Raw genomic sequence first — 21,805 nt, 5'->3', positions numbered from 1 at the left:
GTGGGTTTCTTCATCCAGTCTTAATTACTTTGTGGTAAAATTAACCCTACTTTGTCATTCTTACAGGTGAAAGACCCTTCTTTTGCCCCAGTAATGGCTGTGAGAAAACATTCAGCACTCAATACAGTCTCAAAAGTCACATGAAAGGTCACGATAATAAAGGACACTCATACAATGCACTTCCACAACACAATGGATCAGAGGTATGCAGTGTTCTTGTCTCTTGTTTTGATCTGGGCACCATAGAACATCAAGAATTGTTTGTGGGCCGGGTCCCTTGCCTCACACCTTTAATCCTAGCACTCTGGGAGGCCAAGGCGGGCGGATTGCTCGAGGTCAGGAGTTCGAAACCAGCCTGAGCAAGAGCAAGACCCCGTCTCTACTATAAATAGAAAGAAATTAATTGGCCAACTAATATATGTAGAAAAAATTAGCCAGGCATAGTGGCGCATGCCTGTAATCCCAGCTACTCGGGAGGCTGTGGCAATAGGATTGCTTGAGCCCGGGAGTTTGAGGTTGCTGTGAGCTAGGCTGACACCACAGCACTCATTCTAGCCTGGGCAACATAGTGAGACTCTGTCTCAAAAAAAAAAAAGAATTGTTTGCATATCACAATAAAAAGTTAAAATGTCTTCTCTGTATCTCTGTGAGAGGGAGGAAATCAGGGTTAAAACCTGTCTTGACTTACATATTCAGCCACCTACTTGACATCTCCACCCATACACCATCTACTCTTGTCAAACTTTACATGTCCAAACCTGTTACTCCTGTGGTCTTCCCCACCTTAGTAAATGGCAGCTCTAGTTTTCTAATGGCAGAGGCCCAAACTCTTACAGTCATTCTTGACTCCTTCTTTCCCCTTATATGCCAAATCCACCAGCAGAGTCTGTCACCTCTCCCTTGAGAATTTATCTAGAATCTGATCACTTCTTCTGATTACTTTGTTCAATCTAGTATTGTCTTTTTACTGGCTTGTTGCAATAACCTGCTGTGTGGGCTTCTTAGCAACTCCCTCCTTTCTCCCTAGTCTGCCTGATAATATGTAGAGTAGTCTTTCTAAACCATAATGCAGATTTCTGTCCTCTGCTCATAACCCTCCAGTAGCTTCTTGTATCACTTAAAGTAAAAGTCAGAATCTTTGTAATGGTCCACAAGACCCTACACATTCTGGCCCGGTCACTTCTCTGACCTCATGTACTTCTCTTGCTCTTACTTTAGCCATATTGTGCTCTTTGTGGTTCCTTGAACCAAGGAAGTCCACTTCTACCTCTGAGCTTTTGTACTTGCTGTACCTTCTGCTTGGAACACTTTCCCCAGATATGTATGTGGCCACACCTTCTTTCCTTCAATTTCTGCTCAAATGCTACTTATCTGAGAGTTTGTCCCTAAACATCTAACAGAAGAGTGATTCCTATTCCAGCATTCCCTATTCCCCTTACTGTCCATAGCACTTACCATCCTCTTGCATACTTTATATTTGTTTGTTGGTCCCCTTTCTCTCCACTAAAATGTAAGCTCTGTGGGACAGAGACTTTATTTTGTTCATTATTGTATCCCTGGACCTAGAAAAGGCAACAGGCCTAATACATAGTAGATGCTCAATGAGTATTTATTGAATGCATGCATGAGTGGGAGCATCTGATCCACATGAGGTAAGCTTGGCTACCAACTAAAGTGTATAAATTGTGATTGGCATTCTAAGAATCTAGAGTCAGAGTAAGCGTGGGCAGTGGAATTTGAATAGTGAGTCCTCAGTACCACTCTGAGTAAGGAACCCTTAGGTGCTCATATTGGAGATACAATGGCATACTGGAAGGAACATTGACTTTTCAATCAGAAGCACTGGATTTGTCTTTTTCTAATTATCATGTGTTTGGGACACTTCATGCCCACAGTCTTAGCATCAGTTTCCTCATGTTAAATACTTACAAGGTTTATATGAATAGCAAATGAGGTCATGTGAAATTAGTATGTAAATGATTAGACCAATTATACAAATATTATTAATTTTATATTATTATTATTATTTGAGACAGAGTCTCACTCTGTTGCCCAAGCTAGAGTGCCGTGGTGTCAGCCTACCTCACAGCAACCTCAAACTCCTGGGCTCAAGCAATCCTTCTGCCTCAGCCTCCCAAGTAGCTTGGACTATAGGCATGCGCCACCATGTCCGGCTAATTTTTTCTATATATTTTTAGCTGGCCAGTTGATTTCTTTTTATTTATAGTAGAGACCGGGGGTCTCGCTCTAGCTCAGGCTGGTTTCGAACTCTTGACCTTGAGCGATCTGCCTGCCTCAGCCTCCCAGAGTGCTAGGATTACAGGCGTGAGCCACTGCGCCTGGCCAATTTTATATTATTATAGTTGTTACTCTGGAGTCTGAGTCAAGAGATAATTTGAAAACTCTTTATTAAACAACTTTAAGAAATGTAAGTGATTCTCTTAAGAATATCAGGATTTTTTAAAAATGAAGTAATTCACTTAGCCCTTCCTCTGGGTGGTTATACCTCTCTAGGTAACACATCTAAATATTTGGAACCTTCAAGACTTTGTAATCAAGTGTTTTATTACCTGATATGCTACTATAAATCCTGATTTTTGTTACCCAATTATAATTTTCTCCTTCTTCACAGGATACAAATCACTCACTTTGTCTGAGTGACTTGAGCCTTCTGTCCACAGATTCTGAATTGCGAGAAAATTCCAATACAGTAAGTGTACCTGTTTAATATAGATGCTAGAAAAATAGGTGCAAGAGTCAGCATTCCCTTTGCTGGGAAAACTGAGGGTGGCCAGTCTCTGAAGTCTTATAAATTTAATTATATTTAATAACTACCATTTAGGATTTTTTTCTTTCCTTCTCCTTATAAGAGTTTTATTAGGAGAGATTGTTCTCTTGATGCCTAATGCCTTTTTTTTTTTTTTGAGACGGAATCTCCCTGTGTTGCCCAGGCTAGAGTGCCCAACAATGCTATTGCTGGGTCGAATGGTATTTCTATTTCTAGCTATTTGAGGTTTTTTTTTTTTCTTGTTTTTTTTTTTGAGACAGAGTCTCACTCTGTTGCCCAGGCTAGAGTGCCGTGGTGTCAGCCTAGCTCACAGCAACCTCAAACTCTTGGGCTCAACCAATCCTTCTGCCTCAGCCACCCAAGTAGCTGGGACTATAGGCATGTGCCATCATGCCCAGCTAATTTTTCTCTATATATTTTTAGGTGGCCAGTTAATTTCTTTTTATTTATAGTAGAGATGGGGGTCTCGCTCTAGTTCAGGCTGGTTTTGAACTCCTGACCTTGAGCGATCCCCTCGCCTCAGCCTCCCAGAGTGCTAGGCGTGAGCCACTACGCCCGGCCGCCTAATGCCTTTTAACCCAGGTCACTTGGTAACCTCCTTGCCCCAGAAAATTTCTTTCTTTTATTCATCTAGCAAATGTTTATTGATAACTTCATCAGGCACTGTGCTAGTGCTGAGTTTATAGTGGTGAGAAAGTAAGTATGGTTTGCACTTGAGGAGCTTAAAGTGTAGCACTGTAAGTTGTAGCCAGAATTTTAGTTTCTGAATTTTCTCAAACCCTATCTGTCCAACCTGGCTTAGTCTTTTCCCTTCTCTAAACTCACCTTATTGGGTTTTTTTGAAGGAAACCTCCTACATGGTCCTCTACTAAAGGACAAACCCACTCTATCTTGATCTGATTGCCTTGATTCCAGCTGTTAGGAAATTCCACCATTCCCACAGCTCTGTGATGCGACTTAGAAATTATTGCTTTGAATCTGAGCCTGTGCAGGCTCCTCCACATGAACCTGAGAGTTTTACTGTATTTCCAATACTAATTTTCAGTTTGGATTTTTTGTTGTTTTTCGTGATACATAAATATAGATTAAGCTAGATTTTCTGTGATTATATGGGAAGTATTTGAATTCTCAAAGTGTGGTTAGTGGAGTCAACTACAGCACTCCTAAAATTCTAGGTTCTTGGGCCTCCCCACAGGCCTACTTAGTATGTCTGGGAGTGGCGTCTAAAATTGCATTTTTATATAAGCACCCAAGGCCTGGATTCTCCTTCTGGTAACAGCAGAGTTGCCCTTATGAGACCACCTTTCCCATAGAAGACAACTATAAACACTGGAAAAAATATAAAAAACAACTATGCAAAAGGCACTGGTGAGCAACCAAGAGCAAACAGAGGTAACCTTGGAGGAAGGGATGCTTGGAAGATGGTAAAGGCACTGGATAGGCTTGCAGATTTAATGGGCAAGCCCCAGTTGGCACCAAACAAGGCAAGGTGGCCAAACTCAGTAGAAAACTCAGTCTTACTGGCTTGAATAACCAGAGGACAGAGTTCAGGATAATCACAGCACCTGGAAAGTAAGGAGTGAGAGCCTGAAAGAGTCATAAAGGGGGAGCCCCAAATTCTGTGTATTAACTCTGCCCAAATCTCTGGCTGATCCTTGAACTTTGGATGTGGGGAACAGATACTAAGCATCCCAGGTAAGGCTAAAGAACTGAACAAAGATTGCAGCTGCTGTCCACTGCACGGAGTTAACAGAATATTCACATCAACAAAGAAATAAACACTCTTCCAAGAAGTATAAAGGAATCCAGAGTCTCTACAATTTATCATTTGCAATGTTCAGAGCAATCCAAAATTAGTGAACATATGAATAAACAGGAAAACATAACTCCTGCTCAAGAGAAAAGATAACCTTCAGAGACCAACTCCAATGACCCATCTAGATAATAGAATTAACAGACAAGGATTTCTTTTAACTTTTTAAATGGAATAAGAATTTTTAAGTAGCTCTTATGTGCTCAAAGACATAAAGGAATATGCTTGAAATGATTGAATGAATAGGAAATCTCAGCAGAGATAGAGGAAATGTAAAAAATGTACCAAATGGAAATCTAGAACTGAAAAATATATCTGAAATAAAAAATTCACTGGATGGGCTTAATAGCTGATTGGAAATTACAGAAGAATTAGTTAAGTTGAAGATAGATTAATAGAAATGAACTAATTTGAAGAATAAAGAGAAAAAGATTAAGCGCTTCATATGATTTTTGTGCATATTCATATTTCACAACTAATGATCTAAAAGAAATTTCTATACTGGGTGGCCTAGATGCCCTCTAAGCTACCCAACTAAGATTTCTGGGTATAATATCCCTTTAACATTTAACTTTGTTATCTGTGGCCACTCTCTGGCCAGGACTATGAAATATGACTGAGGAGTTTTCTGGAGCCATAGGATCACCAGAGGTGATACCCTAGTATAAGGAGATATTAAATATTCGTAAATAAGGGAAGCCTTTTCTACCACAGTTTATATCATCAAAGAAGGGAGCTCTATCCCTTGGAATTTAATTGTATATTATGCCCCTTGTACTGAGCATTTATCCCAGGTTGGGAAATAGTTTGATTTTAGTCTTTCAAATTAAGGCTGTAATTCCTTGAAGCAATAGGATTAATTTTGCTTTGCTTTGAAATAAAAAATTAGGGCCAGGCATGATGGTATGTGCTTGTAATCCTAGCACTCTGGGAAACCAAGGCAGGAGGATCGCTTGAGTTTAGGAGTTCAAGACCAGCCTGAGCAAGAGACCTTGTCTCTACTAAAAATAGAAAAATTAGCTGGGTGTGGTGTCGTGCACCTGTAATCCCGGCTACTTGGGAGGCTGAGGCAGGAGAATCACTTGAGCCCAGGAGTTGGAGATTGCTGTGAGCTAGGCTAATGCCACGGTACTCTAGCCCAGGTGACAGAGCGAGACGCCATCTCAAAATAAATAAATAAATGAAAGAAAGGAAGGAAGGAAAGAAAAGAAAGGGAGAGAAAGAACTTGTTAAAATTAAATGATAAATTTGTATGAGATAATCATTTTATGGGTTTTTCAGCAGCCACATGTGTATGCATGTCCTAGAAACTGAACACTAGTTTGCTCAGATCTTTTGTTAAAGGAGGGTTGAAGGTGCTAGGGAATGACCCACTGAGCCATTTGGCTGCTGACCTCCAAGATCTACCCTGGTGCTAGACAGCCCCCAGTGTTCTTTCTGTTCTTTGTCTTTCCTCCAGGCCTCAGAGGCACAGCCTGTTCCTGTTTCCTCCACTTTTCAGCTTTGTTCCCACTCACTCTGCTCCCAGGGTTTCTTGAAAAACTTTTTATTAAGGTACAATATACATGCAGAAAAGTATGTGTATTATAAAGGTACAGCTTGATGAATCATCACAATTCATCATCCGCATGTAACCAGCACCCAGATCAAGAAAGAGAGCATTCCACACACCCTAGAAGCACCCCTCGTGCCCCAGACAGCCATTATCTCTCCCTAAGGATAATCATTGTTCTAAGATTAGTTTTTTGTGTTTTTCTGCTTTTATGTAATCATATACTTGTTCGTGTCTGGCTTTTTTCTCACAATATTATGTTTAAGAAATTAAGCCATATTGCCATATTATTGCATATAGTTATAAATCATTCGGGGTTGGTTGGTTGGTTGGTTTGTTTTTGAGGCAGAGTCTCACTCTGTTGCCCCGGCTAGAGTGCCGTGGCATCAGCCTAGCTGATAGCAACCTCAAACTCCTGGGCTCAAGCAATCCTTCTGCCTCAGCCTCTCGAGTAGCTGGGACTACAGGCATGTGTCACCATGCCCGGCTAATTTTTTCTATGTATTTTTAGTTGGCCAGTTAATTTCTTTCTATTTTTAGTAGAGACACTTTTGCTGAGGCTGGTTTCAAACTCCTGACCTTGAGTGATCCACCCACCTCAGCCTCCCAAATTTTTAGGATTACAGGCGTGAGCCACCATGCCCGGCCTAGATCATTGATTCTTGTTGTTGAACAGTATCATACTAAATGAATATACCACAGTTTGTTCTTTCTCCTGTTGGGCATTTGGATAGTTTCTAGTCTGGAGTGATTACAAATAGCCCTGCTGTGAACAGTCTTATACATATGTTTTGGAGGCACACAAGCACATTCCTTTTTGTTCGTTTTTTTCCCCCAATATTATTGAAGTATCATTGACAAATATAGCCCTTTCCTTTTTAGTGATGTTACTACTGATAATGATTTATAAATAAGTGGAATAAAAATAATAACCATGAGGAAGTTGCAAAGCTAACTGCTCAGTGGTAGTTGTTAGCCTACTATTTTTCAAACTGGAATGCCCCTCTATATTGGGTTATATAAGAGTCATAGTTTACAATCAACATATCAAAGACATCAACAGAATAGAAAATATCAGAGGACACTGCATGTAGTAAGGGTAAGCTCTGTTCCATAGACTTTTGTTTCAGTTATACATATGATTATGATTATATTACATATGAACATTTACATATGAATTACTACATATGTATATATGAATATATAATTAGTGATTCATATGAATATCTACATATGGATTACATACATATACATATGAATATGATTATATTTTATTTTATTTGTTTATTTATTTTGAGACAGAGTCTCACTTTGTTACCCAGGCTAGAGTGAGTGCCGTGGCATCAGCCTAGCTCACAGCAACCTCAAACTCCTGGGCTCAAGCAATCCTTCTGCCTCAGCCTCCCTAGTAGCTGGGACTACAGGCATGCGCCACCATGCCCAGCTAATTTTTTCTCTATATATTAGTTGGCCAATTAATTTCTTTCTATTTATAGTAGAGACGGGGTCTCACTCTTGCTCAGGCTGGTTTTAAACTCCTGACCTCAAGCAATCTGCCCGCCTTGGCCTTCCAGAGTGCTAGGATTACAGGCGTGAGCCACCGCAACCGGCCTGAATATGATTATAATATGAAGTATATGTGTACAAATAATGTAAAGTGTATTTCTTTGTGTCACAATGAAAATTTCTTGGCCACATTTTTGGGCTATGAATCTTGACTCTCTCTGGACTTGAAGATGGAAGTTCTGCATAGGTTTCTGCCTTCAGCTTCCGTCCTACTGATGATCAGAATCATTGAACTTCGCTTCTCACTCTTCAGCTCATAGAATCATAATAGAATAATTGGCCTCTCTTGGCTCCAGTGGGTAGTTTCATCTCTGAGCACCTCTAGATTGGTGGACAGCAAAGTGATCCTTCTGAGTCTCCCTCCCAGAAGCAGAATTGTTGCAAAGTGACCTTAAAATACAAGTTGGCACGGGGGCCAAATCTGACCTGAAGATAGGTTTTAGTCTGGTCTATACAGGGTGCTTAAATTATTTTCGATTACAGTTGATCCTTGAACAACATGGGGTTTAGGGGCACTGATGCCCTCCACATAGTCAAATCCACATATAACTTCTGACTCCCCCAAAACTTAACTACTAATAGCCTACTATTGACCAGAAGCCTTACCAATAACATAAACAGTCAATTAACACACCTTTTTTTTATGTTATATGTACTGTATACTGTATTTTTATAATAAAGTAAGAGAAAAGAAAATGTTAAGAAAATCACAAGGAAGAGAAAATAACTTTGCTATTTATTAAGTGGAAGTGGATTATCATAAAGGTCTTCATCCTCATTATCTTCACTTTGAGTAGGCTGAGGAAGAGGAGGAGTTGGTCTTGCTGTCCCAGGGCTGGCAAAGGTGGAAGAAAACCCACATATACATGCACCCATGCAATTGTTCAAGGGTCAACTGTACTTGCTTTTACTTATAATACAAGTTGATAGATTTCATGTAAAAATCCAAATTTCACCTTTCTTGAGTTCAGGTAATCTCTGGCCTGCATAGTTGCATGGCAGCATCCAACTGAAGCCCTTCAGATTACCAGGCACATCCTCTCCCATGTGCCACAACCCCCCACATCTGCCCCCTTGCTTCACGTATTTCTGTTGCTTGCCTGGACTTCTGTAAGCGGTTACCTTTATCACTCTTGTTCCACAGAACACACAGTGGATGTGGCCTGGAGGTGGACTGTGGATAAAAGAACTGCGGTTTTTCCCCTTCCCTTAACTAAAGAGTGATCATTTTAATTAGTGGTTACTGGGAGTCAGGCTGTTAGGACATTGTTGGGCCCCTCCCCCCCATATTTTATCTTTTTTCAAATGCCTCTGACCTTTCATTAAGTATAGAGCTATCAACATTGCTTGTCATTGTTTTGTTGTATTGTTTGATTTATTACCATGGGTACATACTAGAATATCATAGATATTATGTAATAACCTTGAAAGATATTTACAATATATTATTACTACATGAGAAAAGCAAATTGCAGAGTAATGAATATTATACAATCCTATTTTTATGTAAGATTTGATCTTTTAATGCAGGAATCAGCAAGGTTTTTTGGTAAAGGGCCAGATAGTAATATTTTAGGCTTTGTGGGCCACAGGGTCTCTGTCACAACTACTCACAACTATAAACAATACTTAAATGAATGAGTGCCACTGTAACCATCATTCCCACTCCTAACACAGCTATCCTGCAGTGTTCCAATAAAACTTTATTTACAAAAACAGGCAAGTCATTGTTTGCCAACTCTTATTTTAGAGTATCTGAGGACTCAAATCTTCAGTGTCTGAGGTTTAGGGTAATGTATGTTACTTTGAAATAGGAGAAGGTAGAAACAAGAGGCAGCTCAGAAGATCATTCGAGTACTGGGGCTCTGAATATGCTCTTTTTGGTGAAGAACCGTCTGAGGATAAAGAGTTTCACATCTCTGTCTTTCTCCAACAGACACAGGGCCAGGACCTCAGCACAGTTTCACCAGCAGTCATCTTTGAGTCAATATTCCAGAATTCAGATGATACAGCAATCCAGGAAGATCCACAACAGACAGGTGTGTTATGCAGACTCATCTGGCTCCCATCTCAGCACTTGTTGACACACCAAGTGACAGGCACAGAGAAATATCCCAGTTAGTTAGCTTAAATGAAGTGGGCTTCCTGGTAAGGGTCAGAAAAGTATAGGCCTTTTCATTCAATTCCATCTTTTCCCCTATTTCCCTAAGTCCTGATAAAGAGGGTCTCCTTTCACACAATCTCTTGTTGGCTTTAAAAAATATGAGGAGCTATGAGCTCTTACTTCTGATGTGATAATACCCTGTTCATGAGTGGATAGGACCCACAAACTGAGCTTTGTATGCATAGATCATACTGTTTGAATGAAAAATTGTCTGTAAAACTTCACAGTAGTCAGAAAGTATATTTACTGGTCATGCCAAGAAAAGGATGTATAGTTTATTTTCTAGAAAAGTTTTAGGACACTTTGACACTTTTTTTATGGTTATACCTATACTAGGTCTTCACATTTAGAAAGTGAGCTTGATTGTGAAACCCCGTACTTTGAAAAGCAGAAAGCCAGTCTGCCAGCAGTGAAGGAATTGGCTCTAATGGACTTTAGCTGTCTTTTGTTTAGCCCATAATGACTGTGTTTTTGTGGCTCCTCTAAGGCTTGGGATATGTATATATATTTCTATTTCTTTTTCTTGCCAGCTGCCTTGATTGAAAGTTTTAATGGTGATGCAGAGTCAGTCAGTGATGTTCCGCCATCCACAGGAAATTCAGCATCTTTATCTCTTCCACTTGTACTGCAGCCTGGCATCTCCGAGCCACCCCAGCCTCTACTACCAGCTTCAGCTCCGTCTGCTCCGCCTGCTCCCTCCCTAAGAACTGGTTCCCAGCAAGCTGCATTTGGCAACCCCCCTGCTCTCTTGCAACCTCCAGAAGTGCCTGTTCCCCACAGCACACAGTTTGCTGCTAATCATCAAGAGTTTCTTCCGCACCCCCAGGCACCACAGCCCATCGTACCGGGACTTTCTGTTGTTGCTGGGGCCTCTGCAGCAGCAGCGGCAGTGGCATCAGCTGTGGCAGCACCAGCCCCACCACAAAGTACTACTGAGCCCCTGCCAGCCATGGTCCAGACTCTGCCCCTGGGTGCCAACTCTGTCCTAACTAATAATCCCACTATAACCATCACCCCAACTCCCAACACGGCTATCCTGCAGTCCAGTCTGGTCATGGGAGAACAGAACTTACAATGGATATTAAATGGTGCCACCAGTTCACCACAAAACCAAGAACAAATTGTAAGTATTATGTATAAACATACCGAGTGGGGTGAAGTGTATTTACATTGGTGACATGTTCAGAGGCTTTTATTTCACAAAGGAAAATGGCTATCATATCTACCCTGAAACATGTCATTCTGCCTCTTAGTCATTTTCCCCATAATCGAATAGTATAAATACAAGGAATGCTTTGTCAGTACCTACAATAAGGAAACAGAGAAACAGCCTTTAAGTTTACCTAGCAGGAGTCACTTGAACAAATATTCCTATTAATATTGCAAACTAATCGCCTCATCTGATAATATGGAAAGCAGTCAGCAAACTCCAGAGGCTCAAGAATATTTCAGAAAAGCAAGTTATCTCCAAGGCAGAGCCAGACTGATGTGACCCAGTCAGACTGAGCCAGGCAGCAGTGGCCAAATCAGAGAAATAGTCTGTGCTGCCAGAGCCACCATAGAACCATTTTCTAAGGAAGTGTTTGGTTTTGATGACTGTGGAAATGACTTAGTCATTCAATTAAATATATTTTGAAAGCGTAATATTTGCCAGATGTCACATTGGATACTCTGGAGGATTTACAGAAAAGTGAAAAACATGATTTCCTATTCATAAAAACTTACATTCTAGTTAAAAAGGCTAAAATGTGTAAAAGAAAGTTAATATTGCCTGTAGGTAAAGTGCCAAATAATAGTAATGGTAATAAAAAAATAAGAAAAGCTATAATTTATTGAGTCCTTACTATGTGTAAGGACTTACTGTGCTGAGCACTTTTTAAAATTAAGGCTCTAGCATATGTCAGTTATTTTTTTTTTATTTCAGCATATCATATGTCAGATATTAACTATGTATGTTATTTTTTGGATTACTTTTTTTTTTAAGATTTTATGGAACAGATAGTATAGAGAGTTCCCATGTACCATTTTCCCCTCACCAGTTTCCCCTGTTATTAACATCTTACATCAGTAGTACATTTGTTATAATTGATGAAGCAATATTGATACATTATTATTAACTAAAGTCCATAGTTTACATTCGAATCCATTCTTTGTTTTGTACTGTTCTTTGGTTTTGACAAATGCATAATGTCAGGTATCCACCATTACAGTATCCAGAATAGTTTCACCACCCTAAGAATTCCCTGTGTTTCACTTGGTCATCCCTTCCCCTCCGCCAGCAACCAATGATCTTTCTACTGTCTCTGTATATCTCTATCTATATGTTGCACTAAGCACATATTAACATATTACAACAATCCTAAGAGGTAGGTGTGATTTTACCAATGGAGAGATGAGATCCAGAGAGGTTCAGTGACTGGCTGAAGGTCAGACAGCTCATAAGTGGCAAAACTGGGATAGGCAGGCTGACCTCAGAATCTGTGCTCTTGGCTACTACATTGTGCTGCTAGGTGAGGGGTTCAGACCCTAAGGGCTTGTTGAGTGGCCATTCAGGTCAGGTGAGCCTTGAGACATGAGTAGGAGTTAGATGGAGAAGAGGATGTACTAGGTAGGAGAATCTGTGGGTGGATATATGCTGCTATGAAACAAACTGGAAAGGCGGTTTGGACTAAATAGTGAGAGCATTCAGATTCCAGAAGTTGGGGGGCAGCCACCTCTAGAGGCAGCCTATTTCCATCTTCAGATGGCCAGAGTCATTTGAAAGGTTTTTCCCAGTATTGTGACCCAATCTGCTTCCATGTAGTTTTTATTGTTTTGTCTGGACAAATGTCATTCCTTTTCCACAGACTTCATTTTAATGTGTTTAAATATGGGTCTCATTTCTCCATAATTATTTTATAGCATCATCTCCAGTAACTTAGCCAGAAGCTTTCACTTTCCTCCCAGACTCATCTTAGAGGCGTTTTTTTTTTTTTTCCCCTTAGAGGAATAAAAGACAAAGCCCATTTAAGATAAAGACTTGAAGAAAGCAGAAACTGTTTAGCCAATTTAATAGGAAATGTACTACAGTGATAGGGGTGATTTTCCAGGTGTAAGTTTATAGTCCTACTTAGTAATAGTAATATAAATAGCTAGTGTTTACTGAATGTTCATCATGTGCCAAGTACTCAACATGCATCATCTCATTATTCTTCACAGGGGCCTTTGAGAAGGTCTTTGGTTATTGTCTTAGTCCATTTTCTATTGCTTATAATAAGATAACCTGAAAAGGATTTTATTTCTTACAGTTATGGAGGCTGATAAGTCCAAGGTTGAGGGGCTGTATCTAGTGAGGCCATCATGCTGATGGGAACTCTGTAGAGTCTCGAGGCAATGCAGGGTTATCACATTGGCAAGGTGGCTGATCATGCTAGCTCAGGTCTCTCTCCCCATGCCCCCTTTTATAAGAGACAGGATCTCACTAAGTTGCCCAGACTGGCCTTAAACTCTCAAATTCCTACGCTCAAGTGATCCTCCCTCCTTAGTCTCTAGAGTAGCTGGGTCCATGGGTGTATACCACCATGCCCAGCTTCTCTTCCTCTTATAAAGCCACCAGTCCCACTCCTGTGAGACCTGTTAATCCATTAATCAATGAATGAATCAATCCATTCATGAGGGCTCAGCCCTCATGGCCCAATCACCTCTTAAAGGCCCTACCTCTCAATACTGCCACATTAGAGATTAAATTTCAACATGAGTTTTGGAGGGGACAAATATTTAAACCCTAGCAGTTATTTCCATTTTTACACACAAGGAAACTAAGGCTCTAAGAAATTAAATCACTTGCCTAACATCAACAACTGATAAGTGGCAGAACTTGGATTTGAATCCAGGTGCGACTGAGTCCAGGGCCCAGCCTTGAACCATCCTGTGCAGCTTACAGCACATTGCCCAGGGCCTTCATGGGCTGCCTACCTGTCAGAGGAAGCCTTAGCCTGTGCTTAGCATGCAGCTTAATCCCCGAGGGAAAAAAAATGAACTTTCCAGCTTTCATAGAAGTATTAGGGGACAGAGGGGGAGATGAAAGCCTAGAAGCAAAGCTAGCCCTGGGGTTCCCTCTGAAAAGACCATCAGTTTGAGAAAAGCAACCTTGGGGGGAGCCTTTGGACACACAGAACCCATTGGATTAGGTAGCTGGGAGACAGCCAAGTAGTAGGGTACAAAGCTAGCTACATTGTCAGCACTGAATGTCAAACAGGGCAGTGACCTCATGTCAGAGCACAAACAAAACATCACTTAGTACAAAAATCCCTGAACACTGAGGGTTTTTTGTTCTCTTGGATGACCATTATAATTCAGGTCCTTGGAAATCTGCCAGATTACAGTGGTCATAAATGTGATTTCTGTTTTTTTTTTTTTCTCCTTCTTCTTCTTCTTCTTCTTCTTTTCAGCAGCAAGCATCTAAAGTTGAGAAGGTGTTTTTTACCACTGCAGTACCAGTAGCCAGTAGCACAGGTATGTAATTCCATGTTAGTCTTAAGAAAAAGTCGATTCTCTGGGCCCCTTAAGGCACAGTTAATTATTGCTTTGCCTCAGTTTTTAAAACTTTAAAAATCGTTAAACACCTTCAGTTACATTCATCACATTGTATTGTTTATTAGAGTATTTCATTTTCTCACAACTATTAGAAGGTAATGTACTTTTGGCATATATGCCATGTTTAATATTTCTTAAGTACTAATAGTTCTTTACCTTTCAGATACAACTTGTAAATGCAGAAAAAAGTTTGAATCACAGTTAATGCTAAAGCAGGCAGTTGTTAATTCACTGGACTCTTTTCTAATTACAGTAATGAAGAAATAGCATCTGGGTCAGAGACTCGTATAGAGCTGAAAGTTCCTTTTATTCAAATTCTTGCTTTTATAGATTAAGAAACTGAAGGCTGGGTGTGGTGGCTCACGCCTGTAATCCTAGCACTCTGGGAGGCCGACATGGGCGGATCATTTGAGCTCAGGAGTTCGAGACCAGCCTGAGCAAGAGGGAGACCCTGTCTCTACCAAAAATAGAAAAAACTAGCTGGGCATAGTGGCACATGCCTGTAGTCCCAGCTACTCGGGAGGCTGAGGCAGAAGGATCACTTGAGCCCAAGAGTTTGAGGTTGCTGTGAACTAGGCTGACGCCACGGCACTCTAGCCTGGGCAACAGAGTGAGACTCTATCTCAAAAGAAAAAAAAAAAAAAAGAAAAGAAACTGAGACCCAGAAAAATTAAATGACTGCCCCAAGGTCATAAATAAATTTGTGGTGGAGCCAAAGCACTAGTTCCCAGGCCTCCCAATTCCCACTCTGTTCTCCTGCCTGTTGGTCTTTAGCTCTGTTGAGACCCAGAAAGCCTGGCTGAATTCAGAGCATGCATGTGCACAACACATATGTGAGAGAGAGAATGGATATGAATGAGAATGTGCGTGCATGCAAGGCCTGCTGTGTAAAAGGAGATTCAGTGATACCTACTGTGTGTTAGACACTGGGGCTGTAAAGATAGCTGAGATGTCCTAAAGGGGCTCAGCCTCTCAGGCAGGGGGAACTAAGCCAGTCCCGAGCAGCATGGAGAGAGGCATGCAAGGAAGACAGCAGCACTGTGCACATGTGCCAGGTAGCTTGGTGCTGGCTAACCCGGGCTAGCCTTCTGCATAGGCCTACAGAGAGGGAGGGAGTGGGCTGGGGCTTGAAAGAGGAGTGTTAGTTCTCCAGAAGAAGAGCAGCGTCTGGGGATTTTAGGCATAAGGAAGAGCCCGTAGGCCCAGAGGTATAGAGAACATGTCAGGAAAAGGTGGCTATGTGGAGGGTACAGCAGAGAATGGCTGGAAATGAAGCTGCAAATACAGGGTCATCTCAATTGTGTGTGTAGCTTTCTAAAGAACGGGGGCTTTGTCATACAGGGCTGGGGAATGTCAGGCTTTTTCCCTGAGAGGGAACGTGGCCCAGTTGAAAGCTGAGAAAAGCCTGGAGCATGGCACCCATCCTTCCCACTGTCCCTGCCTCCTGGCACTCAGCTCTCACCTCGTCTACATACCCCTGCCCCTCACACCTCTGCCCTGCGGCTACTTGAAGAGCAGTCTCTCTCGCCTCTCTCGCAGGGAGCTCTGTACAGCAGATTGGCCTCAGTGTTCCTGTGATCATCATCAAACAAGAGGAGGCATGTCAGTGTCAGTGTGCATGCCGGGACTCTGCAAAGGAGCGGGCGTCTAGCAGGAGAAAGGGCTGTTCTTCCCCACCCCCTCCAGAGCCGAGCCCCCAGGCTCCTGACAGGCCCAGCCTGCAACTACCACCGCAGACTTTTTCCTCACCTCCTGTCCCCCTGTCGTCATCCTCCACCGTGCCCTCCTCCTGTGAGCAGAGCAGACAAGTACAGACTCCTTTAGACCCTCATACAGAAACATTAAGTGCCATGGATGTGTCAGAGTTTCTGTCCCTCCAGAGCCTGGACACCCCATCCCATCTGATTCCCATCGAAGCACTGCTGCAGGGGGAGGAGGAGATGGGCCTGGCCAGAGGCTTCTCCAAGTGAAGGCCCACGCGTGCTCACCTCCTGGACAGGAGGCGAGCAGGAGGCAGTGGGTGTGATTCCTGCCATCATGGGTCAGAAAATTTGAAGGATGAAGAAATCTGTTTGAAATCCTCACCTTTCAGATGTATTTTCTTTGTTCACATCCCAGGAGCATCCATTTTAAGGAACTAATCTTTGGAAAAAAACAAAAAACAACAAAAAAAAGCTAAGTTATAAATGAACTGTTTGGCTGCACTGTATGTCACTTTTGCTTGTCATGTGAACTTGGAAATTAAGGTTACTCGTATGCATAAAAATTCTAAATGAAAGGATGTGGTTTCCATCTATCTGGTACTGCCCATCACTTGCACTGGGGTCTTTGTGGATTGGGCAGGAGAGTTCAGTGTGTTGGGTGTTGCTCCTCCCTGTGTGTCTTTTGATTCTGAGGCTGACTTTTGCTCGGAAGGCCAGACCCTTGCTCCATCAGAGAGGGCAGTGGCAAAGGCCAACGAGACAGCTGTGAGTTAGACAGAGTTCGGTGAGATGGCCTTGTTTGCGCTTGGTGTCAGTGGAGCTCAGGGTGGATAACGTAGGGGTCATCCTGCAGCCCTCTTCAGCACAAATGGGCAGCTTAAGGCCTGGCCCACAGGCTGCTGGCATGACCCGGTTCTGCAGAGGCCCTAGGCAAGTTGTTGACTGCTGTCTATCGATGACGTGTGTACAGAGCAGGCTCTAGCAACACGATCACAGTCTTTACCTTCCTGGTTCTTTCTGTTTCTCAGTTGCCAGGGCTTGCAAATTGCAGTGAATTTTCCTTGGAGAACATCCCTGTTTATGTCCTAGGGTAAACATGTGGTGTATGGCCAGCTGCCGGTCGGTGGTCTGCCTTCCTTTTAATGGTATTTGCTTCCTCAGAGCAGAAGGGCTGCATTTTGCTTATCAGGAGAAGGTGCAGATTTAAGGGAGTTGGTATGAGGTGGCATGTAATTGGCAGGCCAGGTGTCCTGGTTCGAGGTTCTAGCCAGGCTTTGGTTGCCCCCTCCCATCTCTGCCCCACATCCCTCTGGATTTTGCATACAGCCTAGTACAGTGCAAACGAGAATGTGACTTGCTCGGCTTAGTCATGTGATTTCTAAAAAAGAAAAACATAAAACGATGATCTTCTACTCAGGGTAAAACAAAACAAAAAATTCCCCTTCCACCAAAAAGCCTGAAATGTTGCAATAAGTTATCTCATTTGGAATGTTTCATTAAGTTGTGTTATAGGAAAAAAAATTGTGTGTGTGTGTGTGTATAGAATTATATCCATCTGTCTGCCTTTGGCTCCAAGTCATTGCCTCTTAAAATAAAACATAAAATACAATCCACACTAGAATGGAAAGTTTGTCTCAACTGGCTATATTAATATAGTCATGAGTGCTCACCAAATTCACCAAGCTTAGAAGCTAGGCATGGCCCGAGGTGTGGAATAGGCCTGTGCCTCCAAAGAGCCTTTGCCTGCCTTGTGTGAATAGCAGTGTTCCACAAACAGGGCTGTTCTTCTGAGTCAACAGTGTCAGGCAGAAGGCAGCCGTAACTTTGCCTTGCATTTCCACTCCCTAATGTAAGGAAATCTTCATTGGTCACTCCCCTGTTCTTTGAGCCATTGCTCAGGGCCAGCCAACAATATGCAGAGCAGATAATTTACCTTGGAGCCAGAGGCCCTGCCTTCATCCAGGATGTTCAGGGACAGACTTGGACCAGAGGGCAGTGGTGGTGAATGTTGTTACTGCCATGAGGAGAAATGGGCTTAACTACAACCAACTGACTTCTCACTCCAGTAGTCTAGCTAGGAGAATTAATTACTTTTTGACTTTCTGCAATCCCCTCCCCAAAAGGCTGGTGGGTTCTAGGGACCATGGACCTCAGCAGAAGTTGGAAAGGCAGGAGGAATCTTCTGTTACCACAGTGGGTTAGTCCTCCTGGAAAACCAACTGCTGAGCCCAAGTTATCCTTGGCTGCCTCTGGGCCTTGCAACCATAAGAAGCTTTGAGGTTGGGCCCTTGCTGTTTACAACTTTTAAGAGAGTAGTGGATGGGACCCCAACGTTAGCCTGTCCCAGAGAGCAGTAATGACTGTCTCATTTGTCCATTCTATGTTTAGGTGATGTTTGGGCTCCCTGGGAGCTGAGGCAGGACTAGGAGCCCCGGGAAAGACATTTGAGGTGTCTATGGTTTATATATTGTTTCTTCCTGGCTAGCCAGGGCTGTGCTTATGTTGGGCACTACCCAGGTCAGTGGCCTTTCTACTCTCCGAAGACTGGGGGTGATGAAGAAGCATCTTAATCAGTGTTTAGCTTGACAGATTTTTCCAGCTGAAGAAGTTTAAGTATCTGCCTTTTGAGAGTGATTTTAGATTACAAGAGAGACTATCAGATCTTAATCAGCTTTTGAAAAATCAGGAATGTGCTTAAAATGCCAGTGAGTGGTTGTGAAGAGATTTATTCCCCAGGGTAGGCAGTCTTTCCCTCCTCTCCTGGTGCTTCCCCCCCCCCCCCATCCTTCCATAAGCCTGGCCTCTAATGCCAAGGACCTTGGAGAAGAGAGGGCCCTTGCCTAAACTGTAGCCAGAAAGAACCTTCATGGAGAGTGGTTTTCCAAACCTGGGAATGAACTGAGAGGGAATTTAGGGGGGGTCTGCAGAAGTCTAGCAGGTAAATCAAGCCTTTTTTTCTTCCCATGGTAAACTTAACCATTTTCACCCTGTAGATTTATACTTCGAGCTCCCACTAGCCTCTCCAGGTAGACTGCCCCTTTAAAGGGTGCTCAGCACCAGGGATTGATGTTCATGGGTTTAGGAGGTGGTAAGGAAACTCTGGCTGGCACCACCAAACTGCCTTAGTGAAATTGGCCCTTCCCAGGCAAATAGGTATGGGGGGGGAGCATTGAGGGAAGATGGCCCAGTCTTTCCTGGCAGGGTCTGGCCACTCTTGTGGGGGCACCACTAGTTTGGTGACAGAAGTGGTGTCATTTATTGAATTCCACCTTCTTTTAGAAGGAGATCATGGTACAAAGCCCAGGAGGGGCCTTAAGATGTGAAGACTTCTCTGGGTAGAAGGGAAGGGGCATCTCTTTCACCTCTGGGAAAGACGGTAGATTGGAGAGTTTTATTTTCAGGGTCAAGGCTGTGGACTGATGGGGATAATGGAAGGTGGGTGAGTTTTCCTGAGAGACTCTGTATAATGCTGAATGTGTCCAGAGGGACAAGTTTGCAGAACCTCATATTGGTATATTAAAGAAATAATAAAATAAAAAAGCACTTTAGGTTATTTTATCTTTAACCCAATTGCTGCAATTTCTTTTGTGTATATATATACATATATATACTTTCCACAAAGTTTTATTTTTTGCTCAGAATAAAAAGTTAAATTGAGGTGTGAAAAGAAAAGCACTTACCTTGGTGCAATATGTGTAGCTTGACAGTCGTTGTCCCATGTGGCCCTGGCCTGGCCGCGTTTTTCCACTTGAACAGCCCTGTGCTATGAGGTTGTTCATAGGGAAACACTATTATGCATTCTCCGCAACTGCTCAATCTATGCAAGCCTTCCCTGTGTGCCCCGGGGCGCCCCTCAGGCTCTCTGAAGATCTGCTGTGGGTCCTGTTTTCCTCTGCTGACTGTTGAGGCCCATTTTCATCACCTCTTGATCCCTTGCCATCTTTCCCCTCTTCACTGCAAAGTGATGCCTGAAAGGAAGGAACAGGTTGTTCCTAGGTAGAAACCTGGCACCTTCTAGACTTTTATATTTATAATCATGTCCATTGTCCTTAATCTTAAAGACTTCTCCAGAGTCACTGAAACCATTGATTTGTGGAACTGCAACAATATTGCTCAAGAGTTTACAATTTTCTTACACCACCAATCAGAAATATGTTTGGGGAGGTGTTGGTGGTAGTAGGGAGGCAACATGAGCCATTTCCATACTGCTCCCTGTACTAAATACCTGTGTTGGTTCCTTAAGCAAAAAGGCCTCCAGCCTTCATTAAATCCAGTAAATAAAGCTTTTAATAATCTGTTTTATCAACTTTCTTCCTTCTCCTCCACCTTCATCCGTTTTATCTTCAATTCTCAGGCTATAGAATGGAGAAATTTTAAAAGATACTTCAGCCAAAGCAGAAAGATTTTCATAGATCCAATATGCAAATTGTTCTGCTGTGACATAGATTAGAAATTGTCCACTCCTTAACATTGGCACAGGGATTGGGGGAGCAGTGCGCAACAAAACTGAGTGAGTTATGCATATTTCTGATTGGTCATTTTAGCCTGTTTCCTCTTGCATACTTTTGGGGGAGAGAGGGTAAGGGTCCTGTATTTCTTCTCATGCTCTTAGGGAAAGCTGATGACCACAGTCTGGGCATTTCTCACTGTTACTCATGTTCAAGAGAGGGCTTCTCAGTCTGCACTGAAAAATGCAAATTAAACTGGATCTTTTGTCAATGTGTACATAGTACAAGCTTTTTTACTGGAAGTGAGGTTCAAAACCACACACTGCCCTTTTGGTGGTGTGCCTGCTGGGCCAAAAATCGGGCGATAATGTAGTGTCACTTTCTCAGCTCAATGCAGTTTCTACTTTTTCTTATGGGAAAATTTTTCATAAAACCTTTTTGCACCAAAACCCAGGGATGTTTTTTGCAATATCCTTGTTATTGTTGTAGTGATGCCAAGTCAGAGGCTTCTCTTGCCCTTTTCCTCCTGTGTTCTTAGGCCTCCCAAGGGCTGTTCGACACAACAGTCTACATCCTTTGTTGTGTTTTGGAGAATGTGGGAGTGGGGGTCAGAGTTCAAGGTGGCTGTTCCCTTATCCTGTGAATTCCTCCTAGTCCCTGTTTGGGGAAGGTGGCTGGAAACAGATTTTTGCTAAATCACTGGCTCGGATCTTCGAGCCAGGAAAGGCAAGAGCCCACGAGAGCCTTCTTTTTTGACACACACTAATCATTGGCCGGGGTCTTGGTGACAATTTTTTAAATCCCAAATAGTTTTATTTGGATTATGTAAAAGTCTATCAAGTTTATTTAAGTGTGAAACATGGGAACAACGGACTTCCACTGAGCGATATGAAAACGTTACAGGTTCAGTACTTCCAAAGGAAGAAACCTCCAAACCCAAAAAAGAATAAATATGAATTTGTATTTTTGAAGAATGTGAAATAATGGTGTTTGCTTAATTGCTCATTTTGTATAAACTTAATATTGTACTTTAAAATATCTGCTACGAAGTGAAAATTTAACTTTTTGAATTGAAAAAGCAATATTAAATACTAATGAAATCCTAATTAAATGCTTATTTAAATCTGGTAGTATCTGTGGCATTTCTTCCCGACCCTGCCCATGGTTGACATTTTCCCACCACTCCCCCCTGCCCA

General features: G+C 42.2%; 1 protein-coding gene across 2 annotated transcripts in view; it reads left to right on the top strand.

The window, feature by feature from the left end:
- Window positions 1-21,732, top strand: part of MTF1 (metal regulatory transcription factor 1) — a 51,780-nt gene extending 30,048 nt beyond the window's left edge. Inside the window, exons 6-11 of one of the 2 annotated variants that reach the window (XM_075996780.1) lie at window positions 67-203; window positions 2,633-2,710; window positions 9,656-9,758; window positions 10,414-11,006; window positions 14,317-14,377; window positions 15,998-21,732. In XM_075996780.1, the coding sequence (XP_075852895.1) occupies window positions 67-203; window positions 2,633-2,710; window positions 9,656-9,758; window positions 10,414-11,006; window positions 14,317-14,377; window positions 15,998-16,428 (1,403 nt within the window). In that variant the 3' untranslated portion in view covers window positions 16,429-21,732. Of the gene's footprint in view, window positions 1-66; window positions 204-2,632; window positions 2,711-9,655; window positions 9,759-10,413; window positions 11,007-14,313; window positions 14,378-15,997 lie in introns of both variants that reach the window. The other variant, XM_075996777.1, reaches the window with a different exon arrangement.
- The last annotated feature ends 73 nt before the right edge of the window (window positions 21,733-21,805 follow it).

Source organism: Microcebus murinus, chromosome 2, assembly GCF_040939455.1.
Source record: "Microcebus murinus isolate Inina chromosome 2, M.murinus_Inina_mat1.0, whole genome shotgun sequence".
NCBI classification, from domain to species: Eukaryota; Metazoa; Chordata; class Mammalia; order Primates; family Cheirogaleidae; genus Microcebus; species Microcebus murinus.
Note: the sequence above shows the minus strand (reverse complement) of the source record. Positions and strands in the feature narration are given on the sequence as shown.